General features: G+C 45.2%; 1 protein-coding gene across 1 annotated transcript in view; it reads left to right on the forward strand.

Annotated features, from left to right (window-relative positions):
* The window catches only part of ALOX5 (arachidonate 5-lipoxygenase), a 93,289-nt gene that overhangs the window by 16,497 nt on the left and 52,134 nt on the right, over window positions 1-24,658 (forward strand). The window contains exons 2-3 of the mRNA XM_029061713.2: window positions 3,560-3,758; window positions 17,567-17,648. Of these exons, the coding sequence (XP_028917546.1) occupies window positions 3,560-3,758; window positions 17,567-17,648 (281 nt within the window). The remainder of the gene's footprint in view (window positions 1-3,559; window positions 3,759-17,566; window positions 17,649-24,658) is intronic.

A 24,658-nucleotide genomic window follows, 5' to 3' on the forward strand; every position in this document is an offset into this window, starting at 1 on the left:
AAGAGGGAAAGAGAATCAGTTTGGCGGAGGTGAAGAGGGAGGGCGTTCCAGGACCGCGGGAGGACGTGACCCAGGGGTCGACGGCGGGATAGGCGAGACCGAGGGACGGCGAGGAGGTGGGCGGCAGAGGAGCGGAGCGTGCGGGGTGGGCGGTAGAAAGAGAGAAGGGAGGAGAGGTAGGAAGGGGCAAGGTGATGGAGAGCCTTGAAGCCTAGAGTGAGGAGTTTTTGTTTGGAGCGGAGGTCGATGGGCAACCACTGGAGTTGTTTAAGAAGGGGAGTGACAGGCCCAGATCGTTTCTGCAGGAAGATGAGCCGGGCAGCGGAGTGAAGAATAGACCGGCTCGGGGCGAGAGAGGAGGAAGGGAGGTCAGAGAGAAGGCTGACACAGTAGTCTAGCCGGGATATAACGAGAGCCCGTAATAGTAAGGTAGCCATTTGGGTGGAGAGGAAATACTTAACAAATACACAGTTTCCTTGAAAAATGTCTGCTTCAGAGAAATATGATTCCCTTTTTGATTTGGGAAATGTTTACATATATGGTATTTGCCATAAAAACAATAGAATCATAATTAATGGATTGTTTAAAATGGAATGACCAGTTAAGTGTGTTCTATTCCCTTTTAAATAAATGAGTTAAATTCAAACCTTTGGAGGCCAATATATTGTTATTTCATTTTCTTTTTCATCACTGGGCTTTGAAGAGTGAATGAAGTATAAGAATTAGGGGTTCAGGATGTCAGCTTTCCTTAGTCTGGTACCCCTCAATCAATCAATCATTCAATCACATTTACTGAGCACTTCCTGTGTGCAGAACACTGTACTATGTACTTGGAAGAGTACATTATAACAATATAACAGAAACATTCCTTTCTGACATAATCCTTTGTTGTACACTGTAGTGAATACACATTTTTAATTTCATTTAATTTTTATATTTCTCCAAATTGCAACTTCTTTCAACATGGTCAGAGAAGGGATAGAGATAATTTTTTAAAAAATCGATTAATCAATAATATTCATTGAGTGCCTACTGCATACTCAGTGCTTAGGAGATGTTGATACAATTATTAGATATAATCCCTGCCCTCAGGGATAATCTATTTGGGGAGATAGACACTAAAATAAATTAAAAGTAGAAAAAAAGATAATACTCCAGTTTCAAAACAAAACTTTCAAAATAAAAACTTGATTCTCCAATAGTTTAATTTCATTTACTGTAGACAGCTCATTATGGGCATGGAATGTGCCTGCTAATTCTGTTGATTATATGTTCCCAAGTGCTTAGTTCAGTATTCTGCACACAGTAAGCACTCAATAAGTACCATTGATTGATTGCATAGTACAGTACTAAGTGCTTAGTACAGTACTTTGCAAACAGTAAGCATTCAATAAATATGATTGAATGAATGAATCGGAGGGCAAAAGTTTCATTGAGAGAATTTAGATGTGATGTGTGTTTGTGTGTGTGTCTGTCCTATGTAATCCCATTGAGCTAAACTTCCACACCCTTGAAAATATGACAATTGAACACTAAATACCAAGAACTAGATACATTGCACAACTCTTTGCCTTCTCAGTGCCTTGTTTACTGAGAAGCACTGTGGTCTAGAGGAAAGAATATGGGCCTAGAGTCAGAGGACCTGGATTCTAATCCTAGCTCTGTCAAAAGCTTGCTGTATGACCTTAGGCAAGTCACTTAACTTCTCTGTGCCTACTTTCTTCAACTATGAAATGGGGATTCCATGTCTGTTCCACCTTCTACTTAGACCCTGAGCCCCATGTGGGAAAGGGACTCTGTCCAATCTGACTAACTTTTACCTACCCCAGCGCTTAAAACAGTGCTTGACACCTAAGAAGTGTTTAACAATGGTAATAATAATAATAATAAATGAATTAACCCTATGGCAGATGAGGCTTTAGGATAGTCAATGCTCCATAACACAACTAATTTAGAGCACCAATGCTATAGGAGAAGCTTATCCCAGAAATGTTCCTCAAGTTCTCAAAAAACAATAATAATGTTGGTATTTGTTAAGCACTTACTATGTGCCAAGCACTATTCTAAGTGCTGGGGTAGGTACAGGATAATAGGTTGTCCCATGTGAGGCTCCCAGTCTTCATCTCCATTTTACAGATGAGGTAACTGAGGCACCAAGAAGTGACTTGCCCAAAGTCACACAGCAGAGACGGAGCGGAGGCAGGATTCGAACCCAGACCTCTGACTCCAAAGCCCGTGCTCTTTCCACCATGTCAGTTCAAGCTTCTAAAAGGTCACATAATCCATTGTGTTTCCCAGGCTGATGGAGATATTCAAGGAATGCTCCCCCAGGAAAAGGGGATTTTCCTCTGGCTGCTTAGTCTATGTCATTCAGTCAGTGGAATCAAGCCAAGTAGAAGATGATTCGAAGATTCCATTTGTCCTGAATGCCTGGGGAATTTTCTTAATAATAATAATAATAATCAAAAGGGTCATATGAAAGTCATATTTAATGAACACGTGCTGTGTGCAGAACACTGTACTGGGCATTTAGGAGAGTCCAATCAATCATATTTATTGAGCATTCACTGTGTGCAGAGCACTGCATTAACCCCTTGGAAAAATACAGTATAATAATCAATCTATGATATTTATTGAGCATTATGTGCAGAGCACTGCAATAAGCACTTGGGAGAGTACAGTATAACAATTGATTAATCAATGATATTTATTGAGTGCTTACTATGTGCAGGGCACTAAACTAAGCACTTGGGAGAGTACATGGTAATGTTCTTATCCCGGCTTCGCCACTTGTCTGCTATGTAACCTTGGGCAAGTCATTTCACTTCTCAGTGCCTCAGTTACCTCATCCATAAAATGGGTTTGTGATCCTCACCTGGGACAGGGACTGTGTCCAATCCGATTAGCTTGTATCCACCTCAGTGCTAAGTACAGTGACTGGCACATAGTAAGCGCTTAATAAATATCAAAATTGTTACAATACAACAGAATTAACAGACACATTTCCTTCCCCTAAGAAGCTTTCTTTCTAGAGACGTCATAGGGGTGTTTACCAGCCATGTTAGCAACCCGAGATCGAAGTCCCCAACCCCTGTCCTTAGAGATTGTCCCTGAGCAGAATGGACTTGTGATGTGCACAGAGGACTTCCTCCTTTTGCCCTCAGTGGCGTGTTAGCCAGATGGAACAACGGGAGTTCTCAGCCCCCGACGGAAGCCACAAAATGAGGAGCTGTCTGCTCACACCCACAACAAATATGGTTTAGAGATTCTGAGGGTTTCACACATTCTCTCCCCCAACAAACTCATTAGAATAGGCAGTCAGTTGTGTTTATTGAGCATTTACTGGGTGCAGAGCACCGTACTAAGCGCTTGGGAGAGTACAATGTAACAGATTCATTCCCCACCCACAGTGAGCTTACAGTCTAGAGAGGTAGACATACATTAATATAAATTTATAAATTGCTGATAAAATGGAGGGAGGCTCCTTTCCTTGGAACAGGTAGACCGGCCAGTCGGTTCACTGGGCTATGGAGTGAGTTTCTTTCCCTCTCTTCCTCAGGTTGACTCTTACGATGTGACGGTGGCCGAGGAATTGGGTGAGATCCAGCTCATTAAAATCGAAAAGCGAAAATACTGGCTTCACGATGACTGGTACCTTAAGTACATCACCCTGAAGACTCCCTACGGAGAATACGTCGAGTTCCCCTGTTACCGCTGGTTCACCGGAGAGGGCGAGATTATCCTGCGGGATGGCAAAGGTGAGGCCCCAATAGCCCATTCCGAGAGAACGGCTCCATCGCACCACAGCCGGCGGCCAGACTCTGATTTGCTTCCTTTGTTTTTCCCCTCTCTCAGCTCCACGGCAGTTATGTACCTATCTGTCACTTATTCATTTCTACTAATGTCTGTCTCCCCTTTGCTAGATTGTAAAAATAATAATAATTGTGGTATTTGTTAAGCGCTTAACTATGTACCAGGCACTGTACTAAGTGCTGGAGTGGATGCAAGCAGATCGGGTTGGACACAGCCCCTGTCCCAAATGGTGTTCACAGTCTCAATCCCCATTTTACAGATGAGGTAACTGAGGCCCAGAGAAGTGAAGTGACTTGCCCAAGGTGACACACAGCTGAGTGGCGGAGCCGGGATTAGAACCCATGACCACCCGACTCCCAGGCCTGTGCGCTATCTACTACGCCATGCTGCTTCTCTAAGCTAGTTGCGGGCAGGGTTTGTGTGTGTTTCTTGTTGTATTGTCCTTTCCCGAGTGCTTAGTACAGTGCTCTGTACATAGTAAGTGCTCAATAAATATGAGTGAATGAATGAATAGGTAGGCAAAGGAAAGAAATAGCATTTAGCACACTGTCGTAGTTATTGTGAGAGTAATAATAATAATATTAAGAGTAATATTAATATTAATGATAACTGTGGTATTTCTTAAGTGCTTCTGATTTGCCAGGCACTGTAATAAGCTCTGGGGTCTATACAAGCAAATGAGGCTGTTAAGCGCTTACTGTATGTCAAGCACTGCTCCAAGTGCCAGGGTCTTGTCTTTTGCTGTCAAGTCGTCTCGACCCGTAGCAACACCATGGACACATCTCTCCCAGAACGCTCCACTCTCTATCTGCAATCGTTCTGGTAGTGGATCTGTAGAATTTTCTTGGTAAAAATAGGGAAGTGTTTACCATTGCCTCCTTCCACGCAGTCAACTCGAGTCTCCATTCTCCACTCTCTCCCACGCTGCTGCTGCCCAGCAAGAGTGAGTCTCGACTTGTAGCAGATTGCCTTCTATTCATTCAATTGTATTTATTGAGCGCTTACTTTGTGCAGAGCACCATACTAAGCGCTTGTCATTCTAGCCACTGGCCAACCTAGGAATGGAATGGGTATGCCTCTGCGTGACCCTCCCTCTCTTAGTCGAGACTGGTTGAGTGCTGGAAACTCTCCAGTTGTGACTCTGAGAGGGTAAGTGCCAGGGCAAATACCGTTAATTAGCTTGAACATAGTTCCTGTAATACTTGAGGCTCACAGTCTATGTAGAAAGAAGAACAGGTATTGGATCCTCATTTTTACAGGGGGGAAACTGGGCCCCAGAGAATCAGTAAATCAATCAGTGGTATTTATGGGGTACTTACTGTGTGCAGAACACTGTACTAAGCGCCTGTGATACCCACAGCCCTAGATCACCTCCACTGTCTGCCTCCTTCACTCCTATGCTCGAGCCGCTGAAGGCTGCTGGCATAAATCTATATACAAGGCCAACCTTGTCCACTTTAAGTTTGTTCTTTCTTGCCTTAACTCTGCCCTCTCCTCTGCCTAGCAAAACTATTTTTCTTCCTTTATTGACACCCATGCCCGTCACTCTTGTCAGTTGTACCGGACATTTAACTTCCTCCTCAGGCCCCCGTCCCTGCCTCTCCCCCATCCCTCACTCGCAACGATCTGGCCACCTACTTCATTAGAAAAATTAACACCATCAGGTATGAGCTCCCCCAAATCACCCCTCCCCCCAACTCCACCCCCTCCCCCAACCCCCTCTTCTACTTTCCCATCCTTCCCAGCAATTTCTGCAGAGGAGACCTCCTCCCTCCTCTCAAGAGCCACCCCCTCCACATGCACATCAGACCTCATTCCCTCTCACCTTATAAAATCTCTCACGCCTTCCCTCCTCCCCTCCTTAACTTTCATCTTCAACCTCTCACTCTCCAACGGCTTCTTCCCCTCTGCCTTCAAACATGTCCACGTCTCCCCCATTCTAAAAAACAAACCCTTCAGTTATCACCCAATCTCCCTCCTACCCTTCCTTTCCAAACTCCTGGAATGAGTCGTCTGCACTCGCTGCCTCAAATTCTTCTCCTCCACCTCTCTCCTGGACCCCCTCCAATCTGGCTTCTGTCCCCTCCACTCCTCTGAAATCTCCCTCTCAAAGGTCACCAATGACCTCCTTCTTGCCCAATTCCACGGCTTCTACTCCATCCTAATCCTCCTTGACCTCTCAGCTGCCTTTGACACAGTTGACCATCCCCTTCTCCTCAACACGCTATCCAATTTTGGCTTCACTGACTCCGTCCTCTCCTGGTTCTCCTCTTATCTCTCTGGCCGTTCATTCTCCGTCTCCTTCGAGGACTCCTCCTTCCCCTCCCATCCCCTAACTGTAGGGTTTCCTAAGGAGTCAGTTCTTGGTCCCTTACTGTTTTCCATCTGTATTCACTCCTTTGGTAAACTCATTAGTTCCCATGACTTCAAGTATCATTTCTATGTGGATGATACCCAAATCTACATCTCCTCCCCTGTTCTCTATCCCTCCCTCCAGGCTTGCATCTCCTCTTGCCTTAAGGACATCTCCACCTGGATGTCTGCCCGCCACCTAAAACTCAACATGTCCAAGACAGAGCACCTTTCTTTTCTCCCAAACCCTGTCCTCTCCCTGACTTTCCCATCATTGTAGACGGCACTACCATTCTTCCCGTCTCACAAGCCTGAAACCTCGGTGTCATACTTGACTCTGCTCTCTCATTCACCCCACATATCCAATCTGTCACCAAAGCCCGTCGGTCTCACCTTCACAACATCTCCAAGATCCTCCCTTTCATCTCCATCCAAACCACTACCACGTTACTACAGTCATACAGCATCAGCCTCCTTTCCGACCTTCCAGTCTCATGCCTCTCCCCATTTCAATCTATACTTCACTCTGCTGCCCGGATTCTCTTTCTACAGAAATGTTCTGGGCATATCACTCTCCTCCTCAAAAACCTCCAGTGGTTGCCTATCAACCTCCGTATCAAACAACAATTCCTCACTCTTGGCTTCAAAGCTGTCCATCCCCTTGCCCCCTCCGACCTCACCTCCCTTCTCTCCTTCTCCATCCCACCTTGCACACTCCATTCCTCTGGTGCTAACCTTCTCACTGTGCCTTGTTCTCAGCTATACCTCCATCAAACCCTGGCCTGTGTCCTACCTCTGGCCTGGAATGTCCTCCCTCCTCAAATCCGCCAATCACACTTCCCCGCTTCAGAGCCCTACTGAAGGCTCACCTCTTCCAAGATTAAGCCCCCCTTTTCCTCAGCTCCCTCTCCCTCCCCATTACCCCAATTTGCTCCCTTTGCTGAACCCCCTCCCCACCCCACAGTGCTTGTGTATTGTACATACCTATAATTCTATTTATTTATATTAGTGCCTGTTTACTTGTTTTGATGTCTGTCTCCCCACTCTAGACTGTAACCCCTTTATGGGCAGGGATTATCTCTCTCTATTGCTGAATCGTATTTTCCAAGTGCTTAGTACAGTGCTCTGCACACAGTAAGTGCTCAATAAATGTGATTGAATGAATGACTGAATGAACGAACAACAGAATTAGCAGATACATTCTCTGTCCAGAACGAGTTTACAGGGTAGGGTAGGACACAGACATTAAAATTAATAAATAATTTATAATATATTAATTTAACGATATGTACATAATTTCTAGATTAATTTAAAGATATGTATATAAGTGCTGTGGGGTTAGAAGTGAGGCAAATATAAAATGTCCAAAATGTCCACAGAGCCAAGTGCATAGATGACACAGGAGAGAGTGAGTCGGAAAAAAGAGGGCTTAATCGGGGAAGGCCTCGTGGACATTAATATGAATAAATACGTAATTTATAATTTATAGATGTTTACATAAGAGCTGTGGGGTTGAGGGGTGAATTAAGTATCAAATGTCCAAAGGTCACAGATCCAAGTGCATAGATGGTATTTGTTAAGCGCTTAATATGTGCAGAGCACTGTTCTAAGCGCTGGGGTAGACACAGGGGAATCAGGTTGTCCCACGTGGGGCTCACAGACTTCATCCCCATTTTACAGATGAGGTAACTGAGGCACAGAGAAGTGAAGCGACTTGCCCACAGTCATACAGCTGGCAAGTGGCAGAGCCGGAATTTGAACTCATGACCTCTGACTCCAAAGCCCGGGCTCTTTCCACTGAGCCACGCTGCTTCTCTATAAGATGACGCTGCTTCTCTATAGATGACGCAGAAGGGTGAGCGAACTGGAGAAAAGAGGAGTTAATCAGGGAAGGCTTCTTGGAAGTGAAATGACTTACCCAAGGTCACACAACAGTCAAGTGGAAGATCAGGATTAGAACCCAGGTCTTCTGACTCCAGGCCTGTGCTATTTCCATTAGGGCACCCTGTTTCCCACCCTAGCTTTCCACTGTTTCTCAGAGCTTCTTGCCCCCCATCATCCCTGAGCAAAGTCGATGATATGAAGCATAAGAAGACATGGCCCTTACAGGGCTCTGCACAAAGGAAGCGCTCAATAAACACCAGTAATCGAGATTCTGAGGGCTCAGGAATCCCAAACCGCAGTGCCGGGCAGTCACCACTGCGTTACTGGTAGTCTGGTCCTTCTTTAGGATGGGCAAAGGAGAGGAAGGAGTATCCACCATCAGCAGACCACACATTTGATTGGTTTTTCCAAAAACAGTGTGGATTGGCACTAAGTCATCCACACTCCCTTGGCCAGTTGGAAGGGAAGTGTGTTCATCTGTGGCAGTTGGCACCAAACATTTCAGTAAAACCTCTTCAACAGCTCTGCACTCAAAATGTGAAAGCCATCTCTGTCTCTCAGGCTGAAACAAAGATTAGAAGGTGTCATCATCAACACCCACAGTACTTATTGGGCATCTATTGTGAGCAGAACCTGTACTAACAAAACTCTTCATCTTCCCCCCAAGCCCTGTCCTCCTCCTTGCTTTCCCATCACGACAGTTGGCACCACCACCCTTCCTGTCTCTCAAGCCTGTAACTTTGGCATTTTCCTCGACTCCTCTCTCTCATTCAACCCACATATTCAATCTATCACTAAATCCTGTCACTTCCACCTTCACAACATTGCTAAAATCAGCCCTTTCCTCTCCATCCAAATTATGACATTAATCCAATCACTTATCCTATTCTGCCTTGATTACTATATCAGTCTCCTTGTTGATCTCCCAACTTTCTGTCTCTCTCCACTCCGGTCCATACTTCACTCTGCTACCCAGATCATTTTTCTATAAAACTGTTCAGGCCATGTTTCACCACTCCTCAAGAACCTCCAGGGGTTGCCCATCCACCTCTTCATCAAACAGAAACTCCTCACCATTGGCTTTAAAGCCCTCAATCCCCTTGCTCCCTCCTTTCTCACTTCGCTACTCTCCTATTGCAACCCAGCCAGCAAACTTCACTCCTCTAATGCTAACCTTCTCACTCTACCTTAATCTTGTGTCTCTCCACTGACCTCTCGCCCACATCCTGCCTCTGGCCTGGAACACCTTCCCTCCTCATATCCGACAGACAATTACTCTTCCCCCCTTCAAAGCCTAATTGAAAACACATCTCTGAAAGGCCTTCCTCTTTTCCTTTCTTCAGCTCCCTTCTGGGTTGCCCTGACTTGCTCCCTTTATTTAGCCCTCCTCCCAGCCCCTCAACACCTATATCCATAATTTATTTATTTATAGTAATGTCTGTCTCCATCTCTAGACTGTAAGCTCACTGTGGGTAGGGAATGTGTCTGTTATATTGTCATAGTGAACTCTCCCAACTGCTTAATACAATGCTCTGCACACTGTAAGCACTCAATAAATACGACTGACTGACTACTAAGAGCTCAGGGTAGTATAATAGAAGTAAGAGACACAGATCCTGCCCTCCAGGAGTTTACAATCTAATGGGAAAGACAGGCAGTCAAATTATTTGCAAGTAGAGGGAGCAGGGAGAAGATCCAGGTTGTCTGTTTATTGCTAAAAATAACGAATCGCCCTCTCAAAGATCACTAATAATCTTGCCAAATCCAATGGCCTCTACTCCATCCTCATCCTCTTCATCCTCTCCGCTGCCTTCTAAACTGACTATCACCCCCTTCTCCTGGAAACATTATCCAACCTTGACTTCACTAAAACTGTCCTCCCCAGGTTCTTCTCCTCTATCTCTGGATGCTCATTCTCAAGTCTCTTTCATGGCCTCTTCTCCTGCCTCCCAGCCTCAAACTGTGGGAGTCCCTCAAGGTTCAGTTTTGGGTCCTCTTCTATTCTCCATCTACACCCACTCCCTTGGAGAACTCATTTGCTCCTATGGCTTCAACTACCACCTCTAGGTGAATGATTCCCAAGTCTACAGCTCCAACCCTGATCTCTGTCCCTCTCTGCAGTCTCACATTTCCTCCTGCCTTCAAGACATCTCTATGTGGTTGTCCTTAAACTTAATATGTCCAAAACAGAACGCCTTATTTTACCACCCAAACCCTGTCCTCCCCTTGATTTTCTTGTCGTTTTAGACAGTCCCACCATTCTTCCTGTCTTACAAGCCTGTAACCTAATTGTTATCCTTGTTGCCTCTCTCTCTCATTGAACCCACATATTCAATCACTCACTAAATCCTGCCAATTCAACCCTCACAACATCACTAAAATTCACCCTTTCCTCTCAATTCAAACTATTACCACATTAATCCAAAAACTTATCCTATCCCACCTTGATTACTGTATCAGCCTGCTTGCTGACCTCCCTGCCTCTTGTCTCTCCCCATTCCAGTCCATACTTCACTCTGCTGCCTGGATCATTTTTCTACAAAAGAGTTCAGTCCAAGTTTACCTGCTCCTCAAGAACCTCCAGTGGTTGCCCATCCATCTCTAAATCAAACAAAAACTCATTACCTTTGATTTTGAAGCACTCAATTACATTGGCTTGTCCTACCTCACCTCACTGCTCTCCAATTACAACCCACCCTGCACACTTTGCTACTCTAATGCCAAACTACTCACTATACCTCGATCTTGTCTATCTTGCCTTCAACCTCTTGCTCATGTCCTGCCTTTGGCCTGAAACACCCTCTGGCCTGAAACACCCTCTCTCTTCATATCTGACAGACAATTACTCTCCCCACCTTCAAGGCAAATTTGAAGGCACACCTCTTCCAAGAGGCCTTCTCTGACTACGACCTCATTTCCTCTCTTTCCAGTCCCTTCTGCAACACCCTGATCCGCTCCCTTTATTCACCCGTCCCTCAGCCCCACAGCACTTATTCATTCAATAGTATTTATTGAGCGCTTACTATGTGCAGAGCACTGTACTAAGCGCTTGGAATGAACAAGTCGGCAACAGATAGAGACAGTCCCTGCCATTTGACGGGCTTACAGTCTAATTGGGGGAGACAGACAGACAAGAACAATGGCAATAAATAGAGTCAAGGGGAAGAATATCTCGTATAAACAATGGCAACTAAATAGAATCAAGGCGATGTACATTTCATTAACAAAATTAACAAAAGAAATAGGGTAATGAAAATATATACAGTTGAGCAGACGAGTACAGTGCTGAGGGGATGGCAAGGGAGAGAGGGAGGAGCAGAGGGAAATGGGGGGAAAAGAGGGTTAAGCTGCGGAGAGGTGAAGGGGGGGCGGTGGTAGAGGGAGTAGAGGGAGAAGGGGAGCTCAGTCTGGGCTTATGTATCCGTAATTTATTTATTTATTCATATTAATGTCTTTCTCCCTCTCTAGGCTGTGAGCTTGTTGTGGGCAGGAAATGTGTCTACCAACTCTGTTGGAGTGTACTCTCCCAAGTGCTTAGTGCAGTGCTTTGCACACAGTAAGTGCTCAATAAATATGATGGATTGACCGATAATGGAATGGAATATTTAAGAAATCTAGGACAGTAATAATAATAACTCCAACAACGGTAATAATAATGATAATGTGTTGAGTCCTATGTGCAAAGCACTCTACTAATTGTTGGGTAGTACAGATAATTAGGTCGGACACAGTCCCTATCCTTCAAGGGACTCACAGTCTAAGCAGAGGAAGAGCGGTTGTTGAGTCCTCATTTTACAGATGAGGAAACCAGCACAGGAAATTGAAGTGACTTGCCCAAGCTCACCCAACAGGCAAGTGGCAGAGTTTAGAATGCAGGTAGCCTGTCTTCCAGAGCTATGCTCTTTCCACTAGGCCATACTGCTCCTCGTGGCACTTAGAACGGTGCTTGACACATAGTAAGTGCTTAACAACTACCATTATCATCATAAGAGCCTATGTCATGCTCTTCTGACTGACAGATGTTTTACATGTGTGCAAGGTGATCAGTCTCTGGAGAGTTTGAGAGGTGGGGGTGTAAGAAGGGGAGATGAGAAGCAACGTGGCCTAATGGATAGAGCCCAGGCCTCCATTAAGCGCTGGTGTAGATAAAAGATAATTAGGTCCCACATTCATTCATTCATTCATTCATTCATTCAGTCAATCATATTTACTGAGTGCTTACTGTGTGCAGAGCATTGTACTAAACACCTGGGAGAATACAATATAACAGTAAACAGACACATTCCCTGTCCACAATGAGCTTACAGTCTAGAGGGGGAGATAGATATTAATATAAATAAGTGAATTACAGATATGTACCTAAGTGCTATGGGGCTGGAGGGGAAATGAATAAAAGGACAGGATGATGCAGAAGGGAGTGGGGGAAGAGGAAAGGAGGGCTTAGTCTGGGAAGGCCTCTTGGTGGAGTTGGGCCTTCAATAAGGCTTTGAAGAGGGAGAGAGTAATTGTCTGTTGGACTTGAAGAGGGAGGGCGTTCCAGGCTAGAGGAGGACGTGGGCGATAGATCAACGGTGAGATAGATGAGATCGAGGGACAGTGAGAAAGTTAGCACTCAGCGGGTGATAGAGTACACTAGAATGATAAAAATAGTTATGGGATTTGTGAAGCACTTTGTGCCAAGCACTGCAGTAAGTGCTGGAGTAGATACAAGATAATCAGGGCAGGCACCATCCCTGTCCCACCTGGGGCTCTCAGCCTAACTAGGAGGGAGTAAGATTTAATCCCCATTTTACAAATGAGAAAACTGAGGCATGGGGAATTTAAGGGACTTGCCCAAGGTCATCCAGAAGACAGGTGGTGGAGCCAGGATTAGAACCTAGGTCCTCTGACTCCCAGTTCAGAGCTTTTTCCACTAGGCCTTGCTACTTCCCAGAAGTAAGACACATGGTCACTGCCTCCAGGATATAGACAAAAATAATAATAATGGCATTTGTTAAGCACTTACTATGTGCAAAGCACTGTTCTAAGCACTGGGGGCAGACAAGGTGATCAGGTTGTCCCATGTGGGGCTCACAGTCTTAATCCCCATTTTACAGTTGAGGAAACTGAGACCCAGAGAAGTGAAGTGACTTGCCCAAAGTCACATAGCTGACATGCAGTGGAGCCGGGATTAGAACCCATGACCTCTGACTCCCAAGCCCAGTCTCTTTCCACTGAGCCATACTGCTTCTCAAAATGATTTACCAACAGTCATAGTAGGAGGAAGAAGAAGGATGTAATGGGAAGAAATACAAATGTATCAGAATGAAAATAGTGGAATAAGTAATTGACTTTATAAATAAGATATTTGTAAGTGCTGAGGAGAAGAACAAAATGTACTAATGGTGAAGGGGGCATGGGATTTATCTGAGAAAGCACAGAAAGCTTCCAGAAGGAAGCAAGGTTTTAGGAGGGCTTTGAACGTGGGAGCACTATAATTTGAAATTTAACTTTCCACAAGGTAAATAATAAAAGATTTCTATATTCATTATCACCATCCACAAATATTTTCTAAACCTTCGTAATTTTGCCTGACCCTGTAACTTTGGGGGCAGAGATTGTGTCTGTCAAGAGAAGCAGCAGGACGTAGTGGATATGGCACGGGCCTGGGAGTCAGAAGGTCATGTGTTCTAATTCCGGCTCTACCACTTGTCTGCTGAGTGACCTTGGGGAAGTCACTTTACTTCTCTGTGCCTCAGTTACCTCATCTATAAAATGGGGATTGAGACTGCGAGCCCCACCTGGGACAGGGACTTTGTCCAACCTGATTCGCTTGTAACCATCCCATTGCTTGGCACATAGTAAGTGCTTCACAAATACCATTATTATTATTATTATTATTACCGACTACATTGCACTCTCCTAAATGCTGAGTATAGTGCTTTGTACAAAGTGAGTTCTCAATAAATACCACTGAGTGATTGATTGATTAATTACTTGGGAGGATGTGAAACTTTTACACTAGTACCATGCAGGAGATGCAGGAAATGTGCATCTCCCCATTCCTCAAAAACCTCCAAGCATCATTCATTCATTCAATAGTATTAATTGAGCGCTTACTATGTGCAGAGCACTGTACTAAGTGCTTGGAATGTACAAATCGGCAACAGATAGAGACAGTCCCTGCCCATTGACGGGCTTACAGTCTAATCAGGGGAGACAGACCACAACAATAGCAGTAAATAGAATCAAGGGGATGAACATCTCATTAAAACAATAGCAATAGATAGAATCAAGGTGATGTACATCTCATTAACAAAGTAAATAGGGTAATGAAAATATATACAATTGAGCGGACGAGCACAGTGCTGAGGGGAGGGGGAGGAGCAGAGGGAAAGGGGGGAAAAGAGGGCCTAGCTGAGGGGAGGTGAAGTGGGCGTAGAGGGGGAGGAGAGGAAGTAGAGGGAAAAGGGGAAGCTCAGTCTGGGAAGGCTCTTGGAGGAGGTGAGCTCTAAGCATTGCCCATCCCTCACTGCATCCAGCAGAAACTTCCATTCATTGGCTTCAAGCTATTTTATGATCTCTCTCCCCTTTACCTATCCTCTCTCCTCGCCCACAACAGCTCAGCTCGCACTCTTCACTCCTGCAATGCCAACCTATTCACCTTGCTTCGTCTCTCTCACCGTCGACCCCTGGCTCAAGCCCTCCCTCCTGAGTGGAACTGATGGGTTGGCACCACCTCTTCCCATTTTGGGGGCCCTTCTGAAACTACCATCTCCTCCAGGAAGCCTTCTCTGCTTTATCTACCATCATCTCCCCACCCTATTACCACTTCAACATTTCCTCACCAGCTTAGGATGTCGGTTCTCAAACCAACTTCCCAACCCCGGGATCTTCTATTTACACATCTTTAAACTCAACCGCTTCCCCTTCCTGCAATTCATTTTTAGTCTCTGACTCTCCCTGCTAGTTTGTAAGCTCCTTGAGGACAGAGGGTCACATCTACTAGCTCTATTGTAATCAATTAATCAATCCATTGTATTTACTGAGTGCCTACTGTGGGCAGATCACTGTACTAATATTACAGAGCTGGTAGACATGTTCAGTCAGAGAAGCAGCGTGGCTCAGTGGAAAGAGCCCGGGCTTGGGAGTCAGAGGTCATGGGTTCGAATCCCACCTCTGCCATTTATCAGCTGTGTGACCGTGGGCAAGTCACTTCACTTCTCTGTGCCTCAGTTCCCTCATCTGTAAAATGGGGATTAACTGTGAGCCTCACGTGGGACAACCTGATTACCCTGTATTTACCCCAGCGCTTTGAACAGTGCTCTATACATAGTAAGCGCTTAACAAATACCAACATTATTATTATTATTATTATTCAGTCCCCATAACAAACCAGCCTAGTGGGTCGAGCACGGGTATGGGAGTCAGAAGGTCATGGGTTTTAATCCTGGCTCCACCACTTGTCTGTTGGGTGACCATGGGCAAGTCACTTCAGTTCTCTGTGCCTCAGTTACCTCATCTGTAAAATGGGGGCTGAGAATGTGAGCCCCACAGGAGACAGGGACTGTGTCCATCCCTTTTTCTTTGTATCCACCCCAGCGTTTAGTACAGTGCCTGACATAGCAAGCACTTAATAAATACCATCATTATTACAGTCTAGAGGGGGAGACAGGAATTAATATAAATAGATTACAGTTATTGCACTCTCCTAAGCACATAGTACTGTAAAAACATTTAATAAATGTGACTGATTGGGATTAGGGCAAGGAGATATAGATATAGGTGAGTTTGCTCAAGGATTACTGAACTACCCGTCACACTGACCATCTTCCACAAAAGGTAAAGGTGCCTTTCTGCTCGGGTCCTAGGACTCCCAGAAAAAGGGGGTCTAGTGGTTAGAGCACGGTCCTGAGAGTCAGAAGGACACGGGTTCTACTGTCTGCCACTTGTCTGCTGTGTGACCTTGGGCAAATCACTTAACTGCTCTGGGCCTCAGTTACTTCATCTGTAAAATGGGGATTAAGACCATGAGCCCCATATGGGACAGGAACTGTAATACAGTTCTTCCTTCACATCCACTCTGCTTCTTCATCTCCATCCAAACTGCTAATACGTGAATGCAAGTCGTTATCCTATCCCACCTTGATTACTGCAGCAGTCTCCTTGCTGACCTCCATGCTTCCCTTGTCTAGAAGCAGCGTGGCTCAATGGAAAGAGCCCGGGCTTGGGAGTCAGAGGTCGTGGGTTCGAATGCCGGCTCTGCCACTTGTCAGCTGTGTGACTGTGGGCAATCGCTTAACTTCTCTGTGCCTCAGTTACCTCATCTGCAAAATGGGGATAAAGACTGTGAACCCCACATGGGACAACCTGATTACCCTGTATCTACCACAGTGCTTAGAACAGTGCTCTGCACATAGTAAGCACTTAACAAATACCAACATTATTGTTATTATTATTCTCTCCCAACTCCAGTCCATACTCCATTCTGCTGCCCAGATCTCAGACCGTGTTTCCCCACTCCTCAAGAAACTCCAGTGGTTGCCCATCCACCTCCACATCAAACAAAAACTCCTCACCATTGGTTTTAAAGCAGTCACTTGCTCCCTCTTACCTCACCTTGCTGCTCTCCTACTAAAACCCAGCCCGCACACTTCGTTCCTCTAGTGCTAACCTTCTTACTCTACCTTGATCTCGTCCATCTCGACGCTGAGTTCTCACCCACATCCTGCCTCTGGCCTGGAAGGCCCTCCCTCCTCATATCAGACAGAAAATTGCTCTCCCCCACTTCAAAGCCTTATTGAAGGCACATCTCCTCCAAGAAGCCTTCCCTGACTAAGCCCTCCTCTCTTTTCCCACTCCATTCTGCATCACCCTGACTTGTTCCCTTCATTCCTCCTTCCTCCAAGCCCCAAAGCATGTATGTATATATCTATTTATTTATTTATATATATTATTATCTGTCTCCCCCTCTAGACTGTGAATTTGCTTTGGACAGGGAATGTATCTGTTTGTTGTTGTAGTGTACTCTCTCAAGTGCTTAGTACAGTGCTTTGCATGCAGTGAGCACTCAATAAGTATGACAGTGAATGAGCTTGAATCTACTCCAGTGGTGCTTGACACATAGGAAGCACTTGACAAATACCATCATTATTATGATTACTGTTAAAGGCTTTGAGTCACTGCTCATTAGGACGGCTTGAGTCTAAAACCATTTTCTTGGAATTCCTCTCCTTTAAAAACTAAAGGCCAAGGAAGAGTCCGGAATTGAGCTCCCAAGTCCCAAATGTCTCGTTCTCAGATCGCACACGGCAGCTCCTCTGTCAGTCGTTTGGGAGCGAGGGGCGAGCAAGCGAAACCCACAGACTCCCCAGAGCCTCCTTGTAGATAAGACTGTGGGTACCTAGTTAATGCTCTCCCATTTCCTCTTTTCCTGAAGCCTAACCAACAGTGTCTGGAATCACTAGGAAGACTGAGTGATTTATTTTCTGGCATTTGTTTCCCACATTTATCTAGTTTTCTCTTTATTGTCTCCCAGCAAAGCTTCCTCGGGACGATCAGTTTCATATGCTCAAACAGCACCGACGCAACGAACTGGAAAATCGGCAGAAACTTTATCGGTGAGTTCATCACTCTCTGGTCATCCTCTTCCTGCCCTGTCCCCTTGGTCCTCCCACAAAAAACCTGGGTTTTTTTGGACAGAACCGTGGGGACTGGGGCCTGGTCTGGCTGAAGCAACCTGAGAGTCTTTTCTTTTTCTACCCCAGTGCTTAGAACAGTGCTCTGCACATAGTAAGCGCTTAACAAATACCAACATTATTATTAATGGTATTATTTAAGCGCTTACTACATACCAATCAATCAATAGTATTTTTTGAGTGCTTACTGTATGCAGTGCCTCATACTGAACACTTGAAGGAGAGTACAATATAATAGAGTTGGTAGACATGTTCCCTGCTCACAACACAAAACACTGTACTAAGCACTGGGGTAAATACCAGATAACCAGGCAGGACACAGTCCATGCCCCACATGAGACTCACATCTTGTCTCATGCTGTCGAGTCGCCTCCGACGCATAGCGACACCATGGACACATCTGTCCCAGAACTCCCCACCTCGATCCACAATTGTTCTGGTAGTGAATCCAAAGAGTTTTCTTGGTAAAAATATGGAAGTGGTTTACCATTGCTGCCTTCCACACAGTCAACTTGAGTCTCTGCCCTAAATTCCCTCCCAGGGACTTACATACTAAGTAGTAATAATAATAATAATGATAACAATAATAGTATTTGTTAAGCAATTCATTCATTCAATAGTATTTATTAAGCGCTTACTATTTGCAGAGCACTGTACTAAGCGCTTGGAATGTACATTTCGGCAACAGATAGAGACAATAGCTATCTGCCAGGCACTGTACTAAGCCCTGGGGTGGATACAAGAAAATCGGGTTGGGTTGGACACAGTCCCTGTCCCATGGGGGGCTCACAGTCTCAATCCCTATTTTATAGATGAGGGAACTGAGGCCCAGAGAAGTGAAGTGACTTGCCCAAGGCCACACAATAGATAAGTGGCAGAGCCGGGACCAGAAACTACAACCTTCTGACACCCAGGCCCGTGCTCTATCTAAAATCATAACATCTAGAATGATGACATCAGCTCTTCTTCCAGTTAGTTCACCCTAAATCCAGTCTGGTTTTTGATTGATGAACTTTGCCTCCCTCAATCAGTGGATGGTATATTTTGAGTGTCAACTGAGTGCAAAACATTTAGCAGGGGGCAGCAGAAGTAAGACACATACACTCCTTGCCCTGAAGGAGCTTTCAGTCTCATGGGGTGCTTCAGGTTCCCCTCTAGACTCTAAGCTCACTGTGGGCTGGGAATGTGTCTGTTGTTGTATTGTACTCCCCCAAGTGCTTTGTACAGTGCTCTGCACACAGTAAGCACTCGGTAAGCGTAGTTGACTGAGTGACCTTGGGAGAAGACAGACAAAAAAAAGTATTTACAAGTCATAGGAGCAAAAGAAGAACAGGAATAAGACAGGAAGTAGGTGTCCCCATTTTCTAATGGTATTTCTTCAGTACTTACTATGTGCCAGGCTCTGAACTAAGCCCTGGAGTAGATCCAAGTTTCTTAGGTTGGAGACAATCCATGTCCCACTTGGGACTCACAGTCTTAATCCCCATTTTACAGATGAGGTGACTAAGGCACAGAGAAGTGAAGTGGCTTGCCCGAGGTCACCCAGCAGACATGTGGCAGAGGCGGGATTAGAACCCAGATCCTTTTGACTTCCAGGCTCGGGATCTGTCCACTAGGAGGGCTGCTTTTCTGGTGGTTGAACATCTCCAAAAATCTTGCTAGGCAAGTTTCAACCACCGCTGGTTCACCATGGGTTGTGCTGGGGGGAGAGAAGGAGGTCTTCTTGCCTAGTGTCACACCCCCACTGAGCACCCCATAAATACACGAAGCAGCGAGGCCTAGTGGAAAAAGGCCTAGACTGGGAGACATGGGTGCTTATCCTGGCTTGGCCTCCTGCCTGCGGTGTGACCTTGGGTAAGTCATTTAATGTCTCTGTACCTCAGTTTCTTCATCTTGTAAAATGGGAAAAAAATACCAGCCCTCCCCTATGCCTATAAGTCCTGAGAGGGACAGGGATTGTGCTTGATCTGGCTGTATTGTATCAACCCTAGTTGCTGGCATATAGTGTGGGAATAACCGATGCTCTTATTATTATTATTATTATTATTATGATTAGCAGATGAAGAGGAAGACGGTGGACAGTCATCTCCTTGCCTGGCCAAGTTGAAACGTAGCCAGTGGCTCTTCCTCTTTATCAGCTGGCGCAAGGGATGGGGCTCCACTCAGGCCTGCTGGCTAGAATTCTGAGTTCTGCCCTTCCGCCGCCAATGGAAAACACTAACAATAATAATAATAATAATAATATATGGTATGTGTTAAGCGCTTACAATGTGCCAGACACTGTGCTAAGCACTGGGGTAGATTCAAGGTAATCCAGTTGGACACAGTCCCAGTTCTACACTGGGGCTCGCACTCTTAATCCTCATTTTACAGATGAGGGGATTGAGGTCCAGAGAAGTGAAGTTACTTGCCCAAGGTCATACAGTTGGCAGAGCCGGAATTAGAATCCAGGTCCTTCTAAGTCTCAGGCCCAGGCTCTATCCATTAAGCCATGCTGCTTCTCAGTCATTGCATGTCTGTCTCCCACGAGAAGGAGGAAGGCCTGGTGAAAAGAGCATGAGCCTGGTGGTCAGAGGACCTGAGTTCTAATACCGGCTCTGCTACTTGCCTGCTGTAGGACCTTGGACAAGTCACTTCACTTCTCTGTGTGCCTCAGATTCCCTCATGTGTAAATGGGGATTAAGACTTAGGTGGAGACAGGGACAAACCCGATTATCTCAGGTCTACCCAAGCTCTTAGTACAGTGCCTGTCACACATTAAGCACTTAATGCATACAATAAAAAAGTGCTTAGTAATACTAATAATAATGTTGGTATTTGTTAAGTGCTTACTATGTGCAGAGCACTGTTCTAAGCAAGCGCTGGGGTAGATACAGGGTAATCAGATTGTCCCATGTGAGGCTTACAGTCTTAATCCCCATTTTACAGATGAGGTAACTGAGGCACAGAGAAGTTAAGTGACTTGCCCACAGTCAAACGGCTGACAAGAGACAGAGCCGGAATTCGAACCCATGATCTCTGACTCCCAAGCCCGTGCTCTTTCCACTGAGCCACGCTGCTACCCTCCAATGGGTGCTCAGTACATGCTGTTTAGTCTTCCTTCATTTCTCTGTGCCTCATTTACCTCATCTGTAAAATGGGGATTGAGACTGTGAGCCCCAGCTGGAACAGGGACTGTGTCCAACCCGATTTGCTTGCATCAACCCCAGCGTTTAGTGCAGTGCCTGGCACATATTAAGTGCTCATAATTATTCTTGTTCCTCTTAATATCTTGGGGATCCCTTCCTTAGTGTAGTGCTTACTCCTGTTTCAATAATTAGGTCCTGGTCGTATTTATGCCTCCAGAATTTCTAGACTTGTATCTCCACAAGTAGCTGTTCCAGCCTATTTTGCATCTCAAAAGGAGACTACATTTTTCACAGCAAAGAGATGAACCTTGCAAGCAGGAGGACTCTGCAGCTATCATTTGGAAAATTACATTTAGCTCTAGCACAACCTGTAAAACTTCTGAAAGACCCCAAATTCACCAGTTTTGGATGAGTCCTGAGCCCTTGCCATTTGTCAGAATGCACAGTTTTTGCCCCTCTCCTGTTTTCTTTCAGCATTTGCTGTTTTTTCCCCTATATTTTTCAGGTCAGGCTCTTGTTTCTCTGCTTCTCCGTCACATCTGCTGATTTCAGTGGCTTCCTCCTTTGGGGTTGTTTTTTGTCCAGACTCCTTTCCTCCTTCCCCTTTATGTCTTCAGTCAGGAAACGAGGCTTTTGCCCTGTTTGCAAAATCATAGAATTTCCTTTTTGGGGGGTTTTACCGTAAGGTCCCTGGCTACAGATTTTGTGCTTTGAAACAAAGCCCCAAAAGGAGATGAACTGAGCCAACCAGTGAGTTGGAAATCCAATGCTTTCAGCTGGCATCGCCAAAGCGGTCAATCTCATCAAAGGGCAGGGACTTTATCTGTTACCGATTTGTACATTCCAAGCTCTTAGTACAGTGCTCTGCACAAAGTAAGTGCTCAATAAATACTATTGAATGAATGAATGAATCTCCTTGAGTGAAATTACAATGAACTGTATGGTCCATTCACATTTCACTGCCAAACACTTTTCTCTTGTAATTGACATTGGAGTGTTTCAGGGAATCCTAATAATAATAATAACTGTGGCATTTGTTAATTGCTTACTATGTGCCAGGCACTGTACTAAGCACTGGGGTAGATTCAAAGTAACTGGGTGGGACACAGTCCCTGTCTCACATAGGGCTCACAGTCTTAATCCCCATTTTCCAATAAATACAAGTGAATTTTCCAGATGAGGTAACTGAGGCAGAGAGAAGTAAAGTGACTTGCCCAAGGTCACACAGCAGACATGTAGTGGAGCTGGGATTAGAACCCAGGGCCTTCTGATGCCCAGGCACCCTGCTCTATCCACTAAGCCATGCTGCTTCGCCGAATCTTACCATTGTCCACATCATTCTCAGCACAATCAGTAGTATTTATTGAACACTTACAGGGTGCAGAGCACTGTACTAAGTGCTTGGGACAATATAATATACTTGAGTTGGTGGAAACATTCCCTGCCCACCAGGAGCATACATTTAGAGGGAAAGTCAATCACTGATATAAATAAATGAATCACAGGTATGTACATAAGTTCTGTGGAGCTGAGTGAAGGGTGAATAAAGGGTAAAAATCCAAGAGTAAATAAAGCAGAAGGGAGTAGGAGAAGAGGAAATGAGGATTTAGTCGGAAAGGTCCATTTCCACAAGAGGCCTTCCCTACTAAGCCCTTTTTTCCTCTTCTGCCACTCCCTTCTGCATCACCCTGACTTGCTCCCTTTATTCATCCCCCCACCCACCCCCACAGCACTTATGTCCATATAAGTTGTTTATTATTTATATTAATAATATTAATATAATATTAATTAATTAATATAATATATTAATGCCTGTCTCCTCCTCTAGACTAAGTTCGTCGTGGCCAGGGAATGGGCCAGTTTATTGTTCATTCATTCATTCAATCATATTTATTGACCGCTTACTATGTGCAGAGCACTGTACTAAGTGCTTGTACTCTCCTGAGCACTTACTACAATGCTCTGCACACAGTAAGTGCTCAGTAAATACGATTGACTGACTGTTTGACTGACTGAAAGGATTTTTGAAGGCTACAATGTTCAGGGGAGGGTGTCAGCCTTCCCTTTCTGTGCCAGACAGCACCCTTCTGGGCATTTAGCCTGGCATGACAGTATCTTGCTCCACTGTTTGCCTCTTGTGATTCAGTTCCGTTGAGTGTTAGTGCCAGGAACAATGCTAACCTACTCACTGAACCTCGACTTCATCTACTCACCACTGAGCCTCCTCCATGTCCTGCCTCTGGCCTGGAATGCCCTCCCTCTTTATATCTGACAGACCATCATTCTCTCCGCCTTCGAAGCCTTATTAAAAGCACATCTCCTCCAAGGAGCCTTCCCCGACTAAACCATCATTTCCTCTCTCCCACTCCCTTCTGTATTGCCCTTGTACTTGGATTTGTACCATTTATTCACCCCACGCTCAGCCCCACAGCACTTATGTGCCTATCCATAATTTATTTGAATATTGTCTCCCTCTAGACTGTAAGCTCACTGTGGGCAGGGAATGTGTCTGTTATATTGTCATATTGTACTCTCCCAAGCACTTAGTACAGTGCTCTGAACACAGTAAGAGTTCAGTAAATAGAGAAGCAGCGTGGCTCGGTGGAAAGAGCCCAGACTTGGGAGTCAGAGGTCATGGGTTCTAATCCTGGCTCTGCCGCTTGCCAGCTCTGTGATTTTGGGCAAGTCCCTTCACTTCTCTGGGCCTCAGTTCCCTCCTCTGTAAAATGGGGCTGAAGACTGGGAGCCCTTCGTGGGACAACCTGATCACCTTGTATCCCCCAGCGCTTAGAACAGTGTTTTGCACATAGTAAGCACTTAACAAATACCCCTCCCCCTTCCCCCCTTCACCTCCCCTCAGCTAAGCCCCCTTTCCCTCTGCTCCTCCCCCTCTCCCTTCCCCTCCCCTCAGCACTGTGCGCATTTGTATATATTTTTATTACCCTATTTATTTTGTTAATGAGGTGTACATCCCCTTGATTCTATTTATCGCGATTATGTTGTCTTGTTCTTGTCCATCTCTCTCCCCCGATTAGACTGCAGGCCCTCATTGGGCAGGGATTGTTTCTATCTGTTGCCAAATTGTATATTCCAAGCACTTAGTACAGTGCTCTGCACATAGTAAGCACTGAATAAATACTATTGAATGAATGAATAAATACAGTTGAGGGACTGACTCTCTACCCTTCTAGACTGTAAGTTCCCTGTGAGCAGGGAAAATGTCTACCAACTCTTTTGTATTCTCTCAAGAGCTCAATATAATGCTTTGCACATGGTAAGCACCCAGTGAATATGATTGATTGATAGGTAACCACATCATTTATGGAATGCTCACTAGGAACCTGCCATGCCAGAATAAATGCCCAGGAGAGTACTCTGCACTAAACACTTGGGAAAGTACAACAGCTAGCCAAAACACGTTCCCTGCCCAAAAGGAGCTTACTTTCTAAAGCAGACGGAGCAGCGTGGCTCAGTGGAAAGAGCACGAGCTTTGGAGTCAGAGGTCATGAGTTCGAATCCCAGCTCTGCCACTTGTCAGCTGTGTGACTGTGGGCAAGTCACTTAACTTCTCTTTGCCTCAGTTACCTCATCTGTAAAATGGGAATTAAGACTGTGAGCCCCATGTGGGACAACCTGATTCCCCTGTGACTCCCCCAGCGCTTAGAACAGTGCTCTGCACATAGTAAGCGCTTAACAAATACCAACATTATTATTATTATTATATAGGAATATTTACAAATCAAGCGAGCAGATTAAGTAATTGAAGGTAGTAATAATTATGTTGATGGTATGTATTAAGAGCTT

This window comes from Ornithorhynchus anatinus, chromosome 3 (assembly GCF_004115215.2).
Source record: "Ornithorhynchus anatinus isolate Pmale09 chromosome 3, mOrnAna1.pri.v4, whole genome shotgun sequence".
Classification (NCBI taxonomy): Eukaryota; Metazoa; Chordata; class Mammalia; order Monotremata; family Ornithorhynchidae; genus Ornithorhynchus; species Ornithorhynchus anatinus.